The sequence below is a fragment of the Genypterus blacodes genome, unplaced genomic scaffold (assembly GCF_046128005.1).
Source record: "Genypterus blacodes isolate CSIRO-AG114 ecotype Tasmania unplaced genomic scaffold, CSIRO-AGI_Gbla_v1 ptg000296l_1, whole genome shotgun sequence".
Classification (NCBI taxonomy): Eukaryota; Metazoa; Chordata; class Actinopteri; order Ophidiiformes; family Ophidiidae; genus Genypterus; species Genypterus blacodes.
The window spans coordinates 58,090-70,988 of NW_027467087.1; the positions used below are offsets into that span (position 1 = coordinate 58,090).

A 12,899-nucleotide genomic window follows, 5' to 3' on the forward strand; every position below is an offset into this window, starting at 1 on the left:
CAACCAAACCTTTCTGCTCAGCACTCATACAGAACTCTTTGAACCTCCTAAAGCTAACAAGCTCCCCTCCATCTGTGATAATATTTAACCAGCCCCCCCCAGGCCCCGCCCCCTGCCCCGCCCCTCTATGGAGCTCTGAGGTTTTTGTGTTAAGTATTAAATGACATGTTTTGTGTTGTGCTGGCAGGCTGAGCAGCAGTGAGTCAGATCCTTAGCAGGGACGGACGGACGGCGTCTCTGGAAGGAAGCGTCAGATCGCCACCTAGTGGTGAGAACGCTGACGTGCAGGTGACAGAAACAGAACACAGACACACACAAACAGCAGACAGCAGGGAGGTCACTTCACCCCTCCCTCCTCATGTTCCAGCTGAATACCAGAGTGGAGTTCAGACAGAAGTGTACTCAGATAGCAGATAAACCTTTGGGGGAACGTTTCCACTTGGATCCTTTGTGAAGCAGCTCAGTGCCTCTCACTCCAGTGATGAAGGAGAGGAGAGGAGGAGCTATGACACTGATTATGATAAAGATGTTCACCCAGGAACTACAATTACTGTCCTCACAGGCTGGACTGGAGAAGGACGGCTGTGCTCAGATGATATACATGTGAATAAAGACGTAGCTTTATAAAGATCAGTCAGGCTCAGTCGGCCTGTAATGAGCCATTAAAGCTCCATCATTAAAGTAATGCAGTCATGGATCAATGGGCTTATGTGTTCAGGCTGTAATAGTTTAGAGCTGACAGACACTAAAGACAGCATGAGGTCTTTATGATCGGACGCAGAGTGAAGAGGGCGAGTGAACCAGAGTGTCCAGAGCATCGGTAAGTGCTGGAGACAGAACAGAGCTCTGACAGCTCTGGACTCTCATGAGACGAAGAGGAAACTCAAGCAGCTGAACTTCAGATTCACAGTTACAAAACATTGGGGTTGGAAGATAAAAGAGAGAATATCTGAATGCTGATTCTCTTTATTCTTATTCTTTATTCTCTTCTATTTATTTATTAATGTGTGTAAAATGATGCACAAACACACAGGAGAGCATCAAAGAGTGCAGCTGTCTGTCTTCCTCTTAGAGATCACAAGTCTGCTTGGCTGAGGTCAAAAGAAAACAACAATGAGAACTGTAAGCAAGAGAACGGTTAGCAGAGAGCGACACCTAGTGGACAAACATAGAAAGACAGAGCTGAAGCCTCACAGGGATGAACCTCAGCTTCACTCCAGTGTTTACAGGCTGAGAGACTTTAGATCCTTCATTCATCCCACTGCTGCACTTTATAATCATCTCATCTCATCACTTGTTTCTCCTGTGTGTGTGTGTGTGTGTGTGTGTGTGTGTGGCTGTCTGCAAGAAGACGCACAGTGACAGACATGATGAGCTCCTCTTCACCTTCACCAGGCCAAGGTCAGGGGTCAAGAGGAGGAGCCAGTTGGCCTCTACCTTCCTGAGCCTGTGTTCACTCAGGATGAGCTCCACACAACACGACCTCCGACCTCCAGAGGAACCAGAGGAACCAGAGCAGCAGAGGGAGAGCATACACAGGTCACTTATAAGGTTTGGAATTTAATAAGCTGGAAGTTTTATGGACAAATAACGTCATGGTATCATAAGTTACACTAAACAATGTTTACTTAAAGAGCTGCCACCATCGCTCAGAAGAAGAAGATGATGATGATGATGATGAAGAGGATGATGAAGATAAAGATGATGATAATGATGATGATGAAGATGAAGCTGAAGATGGAGATGAAGATAAAGATGATAATAATGATGATGAAGATAAAGATGATGATAATGATGATGATGATGATGAAGATGAAGATGATGATGATGAAGATAAAGATGATGAAGATAAAGATGATGAAGATAAAGATGATAATAATGATGATGAAGATGACGATGATGAAGATGAAGACAGAAGCGTTGTGTCTCAGTGAGATTCATGCGCGAGCTGGGATCCACCCATCCAGTGACGTCACGGGGCTCTGACAAGCTGGTGGTGCCGGAAGAAAAGATGGCGGATCATGAGGAGCAGCTATCCGACGAGGAAAAGGTACGACGCCGAATTTACCGTCAGATTGAAGCCCAGAGGAGAAACATGGAGTTTGAGTTGCAGCTGCATCTCACCGCGTCTGTCTGCGCGTCTGTGCGGGGGTCGAGCTATCAGCCGCGGGGGAATCCAGGCCGCAGCGCCGCCGCTCCTATTATTTTTAGCTCAACTTCCGCTCGTTTGCGGGTCTCAAGCGGAGGCTCCTTGTACGGTCTGGACTCAAAATAGGACACAATGTGGATTCACCTGAGCGTCGCACCCGCAGCCCCCCGGGGCAGCGGATCTGTCATCCCCCCGTGGCGTCCGAGGAAGACCGGGAGAAGAAGTTAACACCCTCCAGAGTCCGTTAGCTCGTTCCTTTAGCTTAGCTTAGCCGCAGCGTGCTAACTGGCTCTCTAACACGCCCTGTACCCGACGCGTTACCCGACGCTTTGCTCCACTTTCTGTCGCAGATTTGTCCGTCTAACCGCTCAGACTCAGCCGCTTATGAGTTACCATGCCGCTGTGTGTGTAGAAGTGTAACTCGTGTCCGATGTCAACAACCTCCTAAGCTAGCTAGCTGCTAACTCGTCTAATATCAGACAGTTTGACTGAAGAAGAAGAAGAAGAAGCGGCTGTGATCAAACGGCACCACTATGATACTCCTGTTGATCCTATAGATTATAATATAGATTTACAAGCTTTGTCTGGCCGAACATTGTTGGTCACACTGGGGTGTAACATGGACTTTAAGCAAACCTCCGGGTTCAGTCACGTTTTGTAATCAGTGTTTGTGTGTACTTCCATGTTTTTTTAAAAAGATGACATGTATTGACCGGGTAACTGAGTGCTGAGTCTGTCTGGGCCTCCGTGTCTGCTTCATTATGTAACTTAGTACTTCCTCTCTGCAGATATGACTTTAGTTAGTTAGTTTCCTCTTCAGGCACAATGTTCATAGAGATGTGCACACACACACACACACACACACACACACACACACACACACACACACACACACACACAGCAGAGCTACTAAGTGATAAAGGTGGGGCTTTGACAGTTTGAGCTTCTCTGTTTTGGGCAGAAGTAACCAACCACTTGAGGAAGTTGGCTTCAGGCTTTGGGCCCTGGTGAAGCCTCCTATCAGTGTTTACATCACATAGCCTGATCCATGCATGGAAACATGGACAGATAAGAGAAGAAGAAGTCTTTGTTTGCTGCCGGTGTAATATGGGGACTTCTACTTTTGAACACAGTTCCTTTTCTGTCCGTCTCCATGAGACTCAGGGACGTCTGTGTGCTTCTGAATACTTAATGGATTTAATAAACAACATGTTGACTGATATATAGTCAGTGTATTTGCTGAGGATGAAGGTGATCCTTGTTTCCAGACCGTCTGTGTTCTGGTTGAGTATCTCCTGTTGTGTCTCAGAGAAATTCCTCCCCGGCTTGTTGACCTCACATCATTGGTCTTGGGTCTTAGTTGTGAATTCTCTGGTTGGTTGGTTTGTCATGTAAGCAGGGGTCAGACGCAGAACCGGGCCCTGTTCCCTTCAGGCTGAGTCAGAACCTTCAGACCTGTGGCAGCTCAGGGTGTGGCTGCTTCATCCTCAGCTGTGTCGTTAAAGGCCCTGTGTGTGTGTGACCTTGGGATGTGTTAGTTTTAATGTTCTGGTCTGGAGCGTATTTATGACCTGAAGCTGGGTTTGGAATCTCATCACATCCTTGTCTTCTTACTGTAGAGAGAAGAAGAGCATCTGTTTACACAATGCACAAGGAAAACATTGCAGCTGCTTTCTGTACATTGAAGTCTGTCTGTCTGTCTCTCTCGTGCTCTCTCTCTCTCTGTCTCACTCCCTCTCTGTCTCTCTCCCTCTCTCTCTCTCGTGCATTAGCATAGACCTGTCAACCATCTCCTCTTACTCCTCCCTTCACATCTCTGCTAGATTCCAAACTTCTCTTGTGGGTGGGAATGACTCTTTCATGGGCCAAGTCTAATTTGTGGATTAAAAATAAACCCTGGATGTTGTTTGGTGACCTGCCAGTGACCAGGAGAGAGAGAGAGATCAATATTGCAGCATTCAGACGCTGGGGTTTCCCACTAGAGGACACACAGGGAGGTGTGTGTGTGTGTGTGTGTGTGTGTGTGTGTGTGTGTGTGTGTGTGTGTGTGTGTGTGTGTGTGTGTGTGTGTGTGTGTGTGTGTGTGTGTGTGTGTGTGTGTGTGTGTGTGTGTGTGTGTGTGTGTGTGTGTGTGTGTGTGTGTGTGTGTGTGTGTGTGAGAGAGAGAGAGAGAGAGAGCATCATCATTGTTATTATCTTTGTTTCTTCTATGTTGTAAGAAGAACTGGGCCTGTTAACGTCCAACATGCAGCATTGAAAGCACACATTTGTGTCGCAGGAAGCTGTCTGTCTGTGTGAGTTTGTATGTGAGACTCCTTCACCAAGTGAGGAACCGGAAGCTTCCAATTTGAAGGAAACCAACAGCACCCACAGCCTGAAGTGATGGTGGTGCACGGTGCTCAACCCCAGGTTTCCCTCTGAAGATGTGAGGCCTGTCAGGGTGTGTGTGCGGTGTGCAGAGCTTCTGTAATGTGACGGTGTAGAGCACACACACATGAGGCCTGATCTCATGAGAGGGGAAGCAGGCTCTTACACTGATCTCTCCACATGCAACCCTGACACGGTGTCTGCTGAGGCTCTGTGATTAATATTCATGATTATGGGACAGGCAGGCTCAGGATGATCTTCATCACTTTGACACAGGGTTGCTGTTTATCTATACCTCTTACCCACTAGAGATGATGTCATATAGCTGAGATTAACTATAGATAAAGTAACAAACAAAAACTCCTGATCCTTTGTCAATAAAAGAAGAAATAGATCTGAAACATAAGACAGAGACATGAAGATAGGAGTGTGAGTTGTGAGTGTGTGTTTAGTGTCGCACAGGGAGAATGGCTCTTCAACCACAACATGATTTGGCTGCAGAATCGGGAGCAGCAAACAGCAGGAGGTCTCCATCAGGTCGGCTCCACAGGTAGAGGTTGTTCCATCAGAAGGTTCATGTGGTTCTCTCTGTACCGCAACATGTAGCTGACTCTCACACTGAGGGGCTCACAGGTACTCTGGCTCTGCTGTGGGCCAACAGGTGGCGTCGTTGTGCGTTAGAGTGTCACTGTCTGGTTCTAACGGTGGGGAGATGATGTCATTGTTGTGGTGATTGAGGAAGCTGTTCACCAGGACCTTAGTGAGGGACTGAAGGAGGTAACGGGATGCTTTGAGTAGAGACGGTTCAGGAAGCCGAGCACCTGCTGCAGCACGCTACACAATCAAATTACACAACAGAACAAAGAGACACACCTCAGCCTCCAGGTCTCTCTATGCATGAGCCTGTTTAGGCAAATGAGCCTCCTGTCTTTGTTCAGGAGCACACACTCTGTCCACACCTGGGAGCTCCACAGACCTGACATCCTGTCACTCAGGCAGACTCCTGGCCTTTATGACACTTGTCTGGTGGTCACTTAGCCCAAATCTGAGCCTGATTATCAAGTCAAACCTTCTCACTCTGGATGAGAACCAACCAAACATCCTGTCTGTCCTCCTCCTAGATGGAACTCATTAAATCCCTGAATCTGGAGTGTGTGATAAAGCCCGTCTAGACATTACGGGCTTTGATCCTACTTAAGGAGATTAGGATGAGAGCCAGATCGGCTTCCATTTACTTAGAGGAGTCCTGTAGTTCCAGTATATGAACAAACTCAGCACATGGCACATTTAGAGCACAGATCACAGCGTCTGATCTGATCTGAGGCTCTGCTCCATGCTCCTTCTCCTTCTCCAGACGCCTTTTATCACCTGGGGAATCCTGATTAAGCCTCATCTGACTGGGCCTGAGGAGGTGATGTCATGGTACTGATAGCAGCACAGGTGAAGAATGCACAGAGGCAGCAGGGTTCTGTCTGAACGTGCCTGCTGCTGTGTCAGAGGTGGATCTGTGCTCAGCTAAAACACATTTAGATTCCAGTAGAAGAGCTCAGACCTCCTGCTCTCTTTAGTCTTTATATCTGTGCTTTCATCTTCAGCCACGGCCGCTGTCTGGTTTAGACTCTTAGAGGAGCGTTTGTCGTCAGCCCATGGCTCAGTGAAGCCCTCCTCTTCCTCCTCCCTCCACTGTCATGCCACACACTCCATATTCATTTATTATTGCACCCACAACCCAGTTCCCCCGCCCCCCCCAGTCAGCAGCATCTGAGGCGTGTTCCTCTAAACCTGGCACGTCTTCCTCCCCTGAAGCGTCTCCACAGAGGCACTGCTGCTTTCTCTATCCAGGATATTAGAATGGAGGCTTGCCAGGGGAGAGGATCAAACTCAGGGAAATGATGCAGCTTAAAGCGCCCGCGGGACAGAGGACCTCCTCCCTCCTCCCTCCTCCTGCCTCACGCCTCTGCTCCCTGCTGGGTTTGCTGTGTTGTTATTGTTCAAGTCCTGGATCTGGATTGGTTGGATAAGGAGATTCTGGGGTTTGTGTGGTTTCAGCATCGGTGTGTTTCCCTGGAAGGTGGTCCTGTGGGTCGGGCAGGGGGGCGGATGAGGTCATACCATGAAGAATGTACAGTGGAGAAAGAGGGACCAGCTGGTGTCTGGGCTCTGAGAGCACAAAGACCAGGATCCCCACACTGTGTGTGTGTGTGTGTGTGTGTGGGGGGGGGGGGGCGCTCCCAGCTCCAGAGCGTCCTCCTCCACTCACACTGGAACCAGAAGTTCTGCTTTGTTTTCCCCAACACACACACACACATTTGGGGGATTTTGTCTCTATGAACGTTCCTTCATCTTACAGGATGCACAGTTAGGGACCCAGTTGGGACGTAAACGTCTTAATGCGGCTCTGGCTTATAAAGGAGGGAGGAGTTTGGACGGAGGCCCAGACAGGAGGAACACAGCCTCTAATGAAACATCACGCTTCATCTCACTCCACTCTCCTCATCTCCTTTCTCCTTTCTCCTCCTGCACCCTGAAACAGACCTGAGTCTAACTCCGCCCCCCTCATCCCACCTTCATCTCTCTCTCTCTCTCTCTCTCTCTCTCTCTCTCTCTCTCTCTCTCTCTCTCTCTCTCTCTCTCTGTCTCTCTCTGTCTCTCTCTCAGATTATGAGGTCATTCAGATCAATCCAGATGCATTTCCATTGCTCCACATAGATGAGAACGACAGGTAGCTTTACCTTTGACCTGGCTGAGCCTAAACGTGGACATGGGGCGTCCGTACATACGTAGCTCATGTTGCTCCACATCTGTGTGTACGCTCAGTGCGCACACACAGATCATGCTACAGAAATGGGTCACGATCTCATGACAGAGGATTAAGCAGATGAACATAACATTTTATCTCAACATCACACACGCACACACCCGCACACCGGCACATAGGCACACACACACACGCAGGCACACACACACCCGCACACACACACACACACAGGCACACACACACAGGCACACACACACACACACACACACACACACACACACACACACAGGCACACAGGCACGCTCCTCCCTGAGAGCCTTCTTTCTTTCAGCGGCGCTCATTAGCCAGAATCAATCTGCAGCTCTGTGTAAGTGCCAGAGCGCTTGTATACACACATCACTAATAAGGGCCCGGGGGATACACACACACACACACACACACACACACACAGAAGACCTGAACACCTTCACTGATGAGAGAGAGAGAGAGAGAGAGAGAGAGAGAGAGAGAGAGAGAGAGAGAGAGAGAGAGAGAGAGAGAGAGAGAGAGAGAGAGAGAGAGAGAGAGAGAGAGAGAGAGAGAGAGAGAGAGAGAGAGAGAGAGAGAGAGAGAGAGAGAGAGAGAGAGAGAGAGAGAGAGAGAGAGAGAGAGAGAGAGAGAAGCACATTTTTATGTCCTTATATGGTGGTGAACCATGTGGGGGAGGGAGGTCTTCATCTGGCTGTCACTTTGACATGTGACCTGCAAACAGGAAGTGTTGTGGTGCAGCAGTTGAAGCGAAGTGCGGAAGAGGACAAACGGCTGCTGAGTGAAGACACAGGGACGTCTGGCATCTCCACCTCAGGCTCAGCTGGCTGAGTCTGACAGGCTGAGCCCAGAGGCAGAGCTCTGGGGGCGTAGAGGGGCAGTAGGCCACATGCATGCTGGGACATTTGACTGTAGCTGAACCTGAATGTAGCTCGCCATGCGTTAGGGCTCACCATCTAAAAGTCACTTTGGTGTCTGAGATAGAAGGAGGTTACAAAGATTAACCCTTCAGTCCCCTTAAAGTCACACAGGGCTCAGCTCCCCCTGCTTATACAATTGATGTGTTGACATTACAAAGACACACACACACACACGAGGCCGCCGCCTTCACACCAGTCGGCCCGTTGGCTTCTTCTCCTGCCTAAGTCTGTGTGTGCTTCCTCTCTGCAGGTACGCATAGCCGCCAACTTCGTCATCCACGCCCCCCCTGGAGAGTTCAACGAGGTTTTTAACGGTGAGCGCCGTGTGTGTGTGTGTGTGTGTGTGTGTGTGTGTGTGTGTGTGTGTGTGTGTGTGTGTGTGTGTGTGTGTGTGTGTGTGTGTGTGTGTGTGTGTGTGTGTGTGTGTGTGTGTGTGTGTGTGTGTGTGTGTGTGTGTGTGTCAGCAGGGGGCGGAGTCATGAAGGAGTCAGCTGGTACAGGAAGGGGATTGACAGAGGATCTGTAGTTATAGTTTAAGGGTTAAAAAGAAGGTGAGGCAGATCGATGTGATGGACGGTTTGTGTTGTAAATAAAGTCGGGGAGTGTTTAGTTGAAGCTGGAGTTTGGACGCGTCGCTTCAACAGCACAGGAAGTAGAGGAAGTAGAGGATGAACCACAGCCAGAGTGACTCAACCACAGTGTGGTCGCCCCACCACTCAGGCCGTCCCTGACAGACAGAGACGGTCTGAAGGTTGGCCCCGCCCCCTTCAGGTGACACTGCAGACGCTCACACACATCCTCCTGTGTCAGGCGGGCCGCCTGGGGCGTCATGGCAACGTGATCAAATTAAAGCAAACATCACTAATGACTGACAGGTTGTGTTAGACAAAGGTCTGCCTGTCTGTGTGTCTGTCTGCCTGCCTGCCTGCCTGCCTGTCTGCCTGTCTGTCTGCCTGTCTCACGTTCCTCTCCTGTTTCTCCTCAGATGTGCGATTGCTGCTCAACAATGATAATCTCCTCAGGGAAGGAGCAGCTCAGTGAGTCTCTAGAGTCTCTGACACCTGTATGACATCACATATATGATCTTCATCCTCTCTGCAGCCTGTAGAGCTGTCCAGACGCTCTGTAGACCCTCTGTGACCCTCTGCCTCTGCTCTGTGTTTGCAGTGCGTTTGCTCAGTACAACCTGGACCAGTTCACTCCTGTGAAGATCGAGGGCTATGAAGAGCAGGTGAGTCTGAACCAGGAGGCCTTAAGGAGGAGGCTGAGGCTGAGGAGGCTGAGGCTGAGGAGGCTTTAGTGTGGTCTGAGCTCAGTTAGAGCAGAGGTGACAGTGTTTGTATGTAGATCAGGAGGAAGTGGAAGTCCAGGGTTATAAGATGACACAGAGACAGGATATAAGGATCAGGGATGAATATTGAACATGACAGCGTAACTTCAGCCCCATCAGCCCACACACACACACACAGAGAGAGAACACCAGTGTGTTAGTGTGAGGAAGGAGCACACGTATGTCTTCTTCTCTTCTGCATGTGCTGCATGTTTATATAAGAGAGGAATGGAACCCTCAACCTTTCCACAGCAGAACAACAAGCCAGTAACAGGGGAAGAGCAGGAGAGCGATGACGTCTCAGTCTGAGCCCGGTCCCTGTGTTTGGCCCTGAACCCCACTGCACCTGCTGCCTGCTGGGACTTCCTGCTGCTCCTCATTATGAGGCTGAATTAATGTGCTGGCTTAAGTAATGATTGCAGCGTCTTGTGTAGAGATGTCATCATGTCCCTGCGTGGTTGGTTAGCGGGTGTAAATTCCCCCAGCAGGCATGCAGGCAGACAGGCAGACAGGCAGACAGGCAGACAGGCAGACAGGCAGAGGGCCGAGGCCTCAGACCCACAGCTGAGCTCCACTCCTCCTCTCCCTTCATTCATTTCTCTCTCCTCCTCTCATCTGTTCCTTCTCCTCTCCCGTGTCCGTCTCCCCCCCCCAGGTCTTAATCACAGAGCATGGTGACCTCGGCAACGGCCGGGTCCTGGACCCCAAGAACAAGATCTCCTTCAAGTTTGACCACCTGAGGAAGGAGGCCAGCGACCCGCGGCCCCACGACGTGGACGGATCCCTGGAGGGCTGGAGGGGCGCCGTGGACTCTGCTGTCAGGGCCTACGTGAAGGAGCACTACCCCAACGGAGTCTGCACCGTACGTTCACACACACACACACACACACACAGGTACACACACACACACACACACACACACACACACACACACACACACACACACACACACACACAGGTACACACACACACACGTACACACACACAGGTACACACACACACACACACACAGGTACACACAGGTACACACACACACACACACACACACACACACACACACACACACACACACACACACACAGGTACACACACACACACACACATACACACACAGGTACACACACACACACACACACACACACTGGATGGTTTTGTACTGATGTTCTTCTCCCTTCAGATTTACGGTAAAACCATCGATGGACATCAAACCATCATCGTTTGCATCGAGTGCCATCAGTTTCAACCAAAGAACTTCTGGTAGGTTTGTGACCTGCTCTGTCTCCTAAAGAAGGCAACAATTGTCTTTACTGGACTGTGTGTGTGTGTGTGTGTGAGACTTCATCCCTGTGCTCCTCTTCCTCCTCCTCTTCCTCACCCTCCTCCTCTTCTGCACAGGAATGGACGCTGGAGGTCAGAATGGAAGTTCACCGTCTCCCCCTCCACCACTCAGGTGGCAGGCATCATGAAGATCCAGGTGTGTGTTCATGTAAAGCTGCTCTCTCTCTCTCTCTCCCCCCCGTGGTTTCTGCTGTGGTTAGTCAGGTTCCTCTTCACCCGCACATCTTCATCATCTGATCTTCATCATGTACACACTGAACCTGAAACACAAACTCAATCCTTCCAGGTTCATTACTATGAAGACGGCAACGTTCAGCTGGTGAGCCACAAAGAGGTCCAGGAGTCCATGTCCATCTCTGTGAGTCTCACACACACACACACACACACACACACACAGGATCTAACTCTCTATATGAAGTGTGTCTCCATGTTCCTGTCTGCAGTCCTCCTCCTCCTCCTCCTCTTCCTTCACTCAGCTGTCACTAACAGACTCAGCTGTTGTTGACAGTGCTGCCTTTGTGCAGCTGATGATTCCCTTTACATTCATTTGCTCGCTTGTTGTTGTTGTTGTTGTTGCTGTCTTCCTCCACTCAGCCTGTCTGCCTGTCTGTCTGTCCCCTCGTTGACCCGTCTGCTGTCTCCTGTCCTTTACAGAACGAGGCTTCAACTGCAAAGGACTTTGTCAAGATCATGGAGGCTGCAGAGAACGACTATCAGGTGTGTGAGGAAGGGAAAGAAACACACACACACTCACAGACACACACACACACACACATATACACTTGAAATTACAATATTCCCCCTCTCTCTCTCTCTCTCTGTCTGTCTGTCTCTCTCTCTCTGTGTCTGTCTCTCTCTCTCTCTCTGTGTCTGTCTCTCTCTCTCTGTCTATTCCTCCAGACGGCCATCAACGAAAATTACCAGACGATGTCGGACACGACCTTCAAAGCCTTACGCCGCCAGCTTCCTGTGACGCGCACCAAGATCGATTGGAACAAGCTCCTGAGCTACAAGATCGGGAAGGAGATGCAGAACCCTTAAAAACAAAAAGGAGAACATAACAGACACCTCCCTCTCCCCTCTCCAGCCCCGCCCCCTCACCCCCCACGCCCCCCCCCCCCCCAAAACAACGTTGCATGACTGGATAGTTGTATCGTCTTTGTACAAAAACATTAGAGCAGCAGGGACAAAGAAAGGTCGGGTCTCACAGCAGGATGTCATGTGGACACTGCAGACGTCTCTCATTGATGTTTTTATAATAACTCCTCCTCTGTGTATTCAACATATAGTGACACTTATAATCATGATCATATTTGGGAAGGTTTAACACATTGGAGCCGGGGGGGGGGGGTCGACGCCCCCTCCTCCTACGCTCCAGCATTGTGCGGGTGAGACCACACCTTTAGTTTGACCTGCTGGGAAACAAAACAGCTGAATTTGCAATGATGGTGAAACAAACACTCACCTAAGAAACTAGATTGATGCTCAAAAGGATGAATCCCTCCTCCTCCTCCTCCACACGGTTACAGTCCCACACGGTTACTGTCCCACACGGTTACTGTCCCACACGGTTACTGTCCCACACGGTTACTGTCCCGCACAGCCAACACAAAAATAATTGCCTGGTATCTTTGGCCCAAGCGCTCTCCACCACCGTCACCTCGGTCTCTGCTTCCTGCGTTCTGGTACGTCCCTGGCTTTGTCCCGTACGTGAGACGGCAAAGCTCCCAACGCTCCCTCGGCTAAACCCCCCCCCCCTTTTTGACCTTTGACATCGTCCGAATCCCACTCGGCGCTGCGGAAACTTAACCAGCTTAATTAACGAGTCACTAACCGCTGCGTAATGTGCATCATGTCCCATTTACAATCAAATGAAATAATGTCTCACTTCCCCCTCCAGTGCTTATTTTTATTAAAAACAGAACCTGACTGTATTATAACACGGCACACTGTAATATATACCTGTATGAACATCCTGTCTGTCAGTTTGGTGATTTATTTCCATGAGAT

The 12,899-nt window shown here is 49.8% G+C and overlaps 1 protein-coding gene across 1 annotated transcript; it reads left to right on the plus strand.

Moving 5' to 3' along the window:
• Positions 1-1,960: 1,960 nt before the first annotated feature.
• On the plus strand, positions 1,961-12,878 carry LOC142988122 (F-actin-capping protein subunit alpha-2). The gene is made up of 10 exons (XM_076137165.1): positions 1,961-2,050; positions 8,472-8,535; positions 9,207-9,258; positions 9,389-9,452; positions 10,207-10,413; positions 10,729-10,808; positions 10,947-11,025; positions 11,176-11,247; positions 11,544-11,606; positions 11,790-12,878. Exons 1-10 carry the CDS (start codon positions 2,012-2,014, stop codon positions 11,928-11,930), a joined length of 861 nt encoding a protein of 286 aa, XP_075993280.1. The 5' UTR covers positions 1,961-2,011; the 3' UTR covers positions 11,931-12,878.
• Positions 12,879-12,899: the final 21 nt, after the last annotated feature.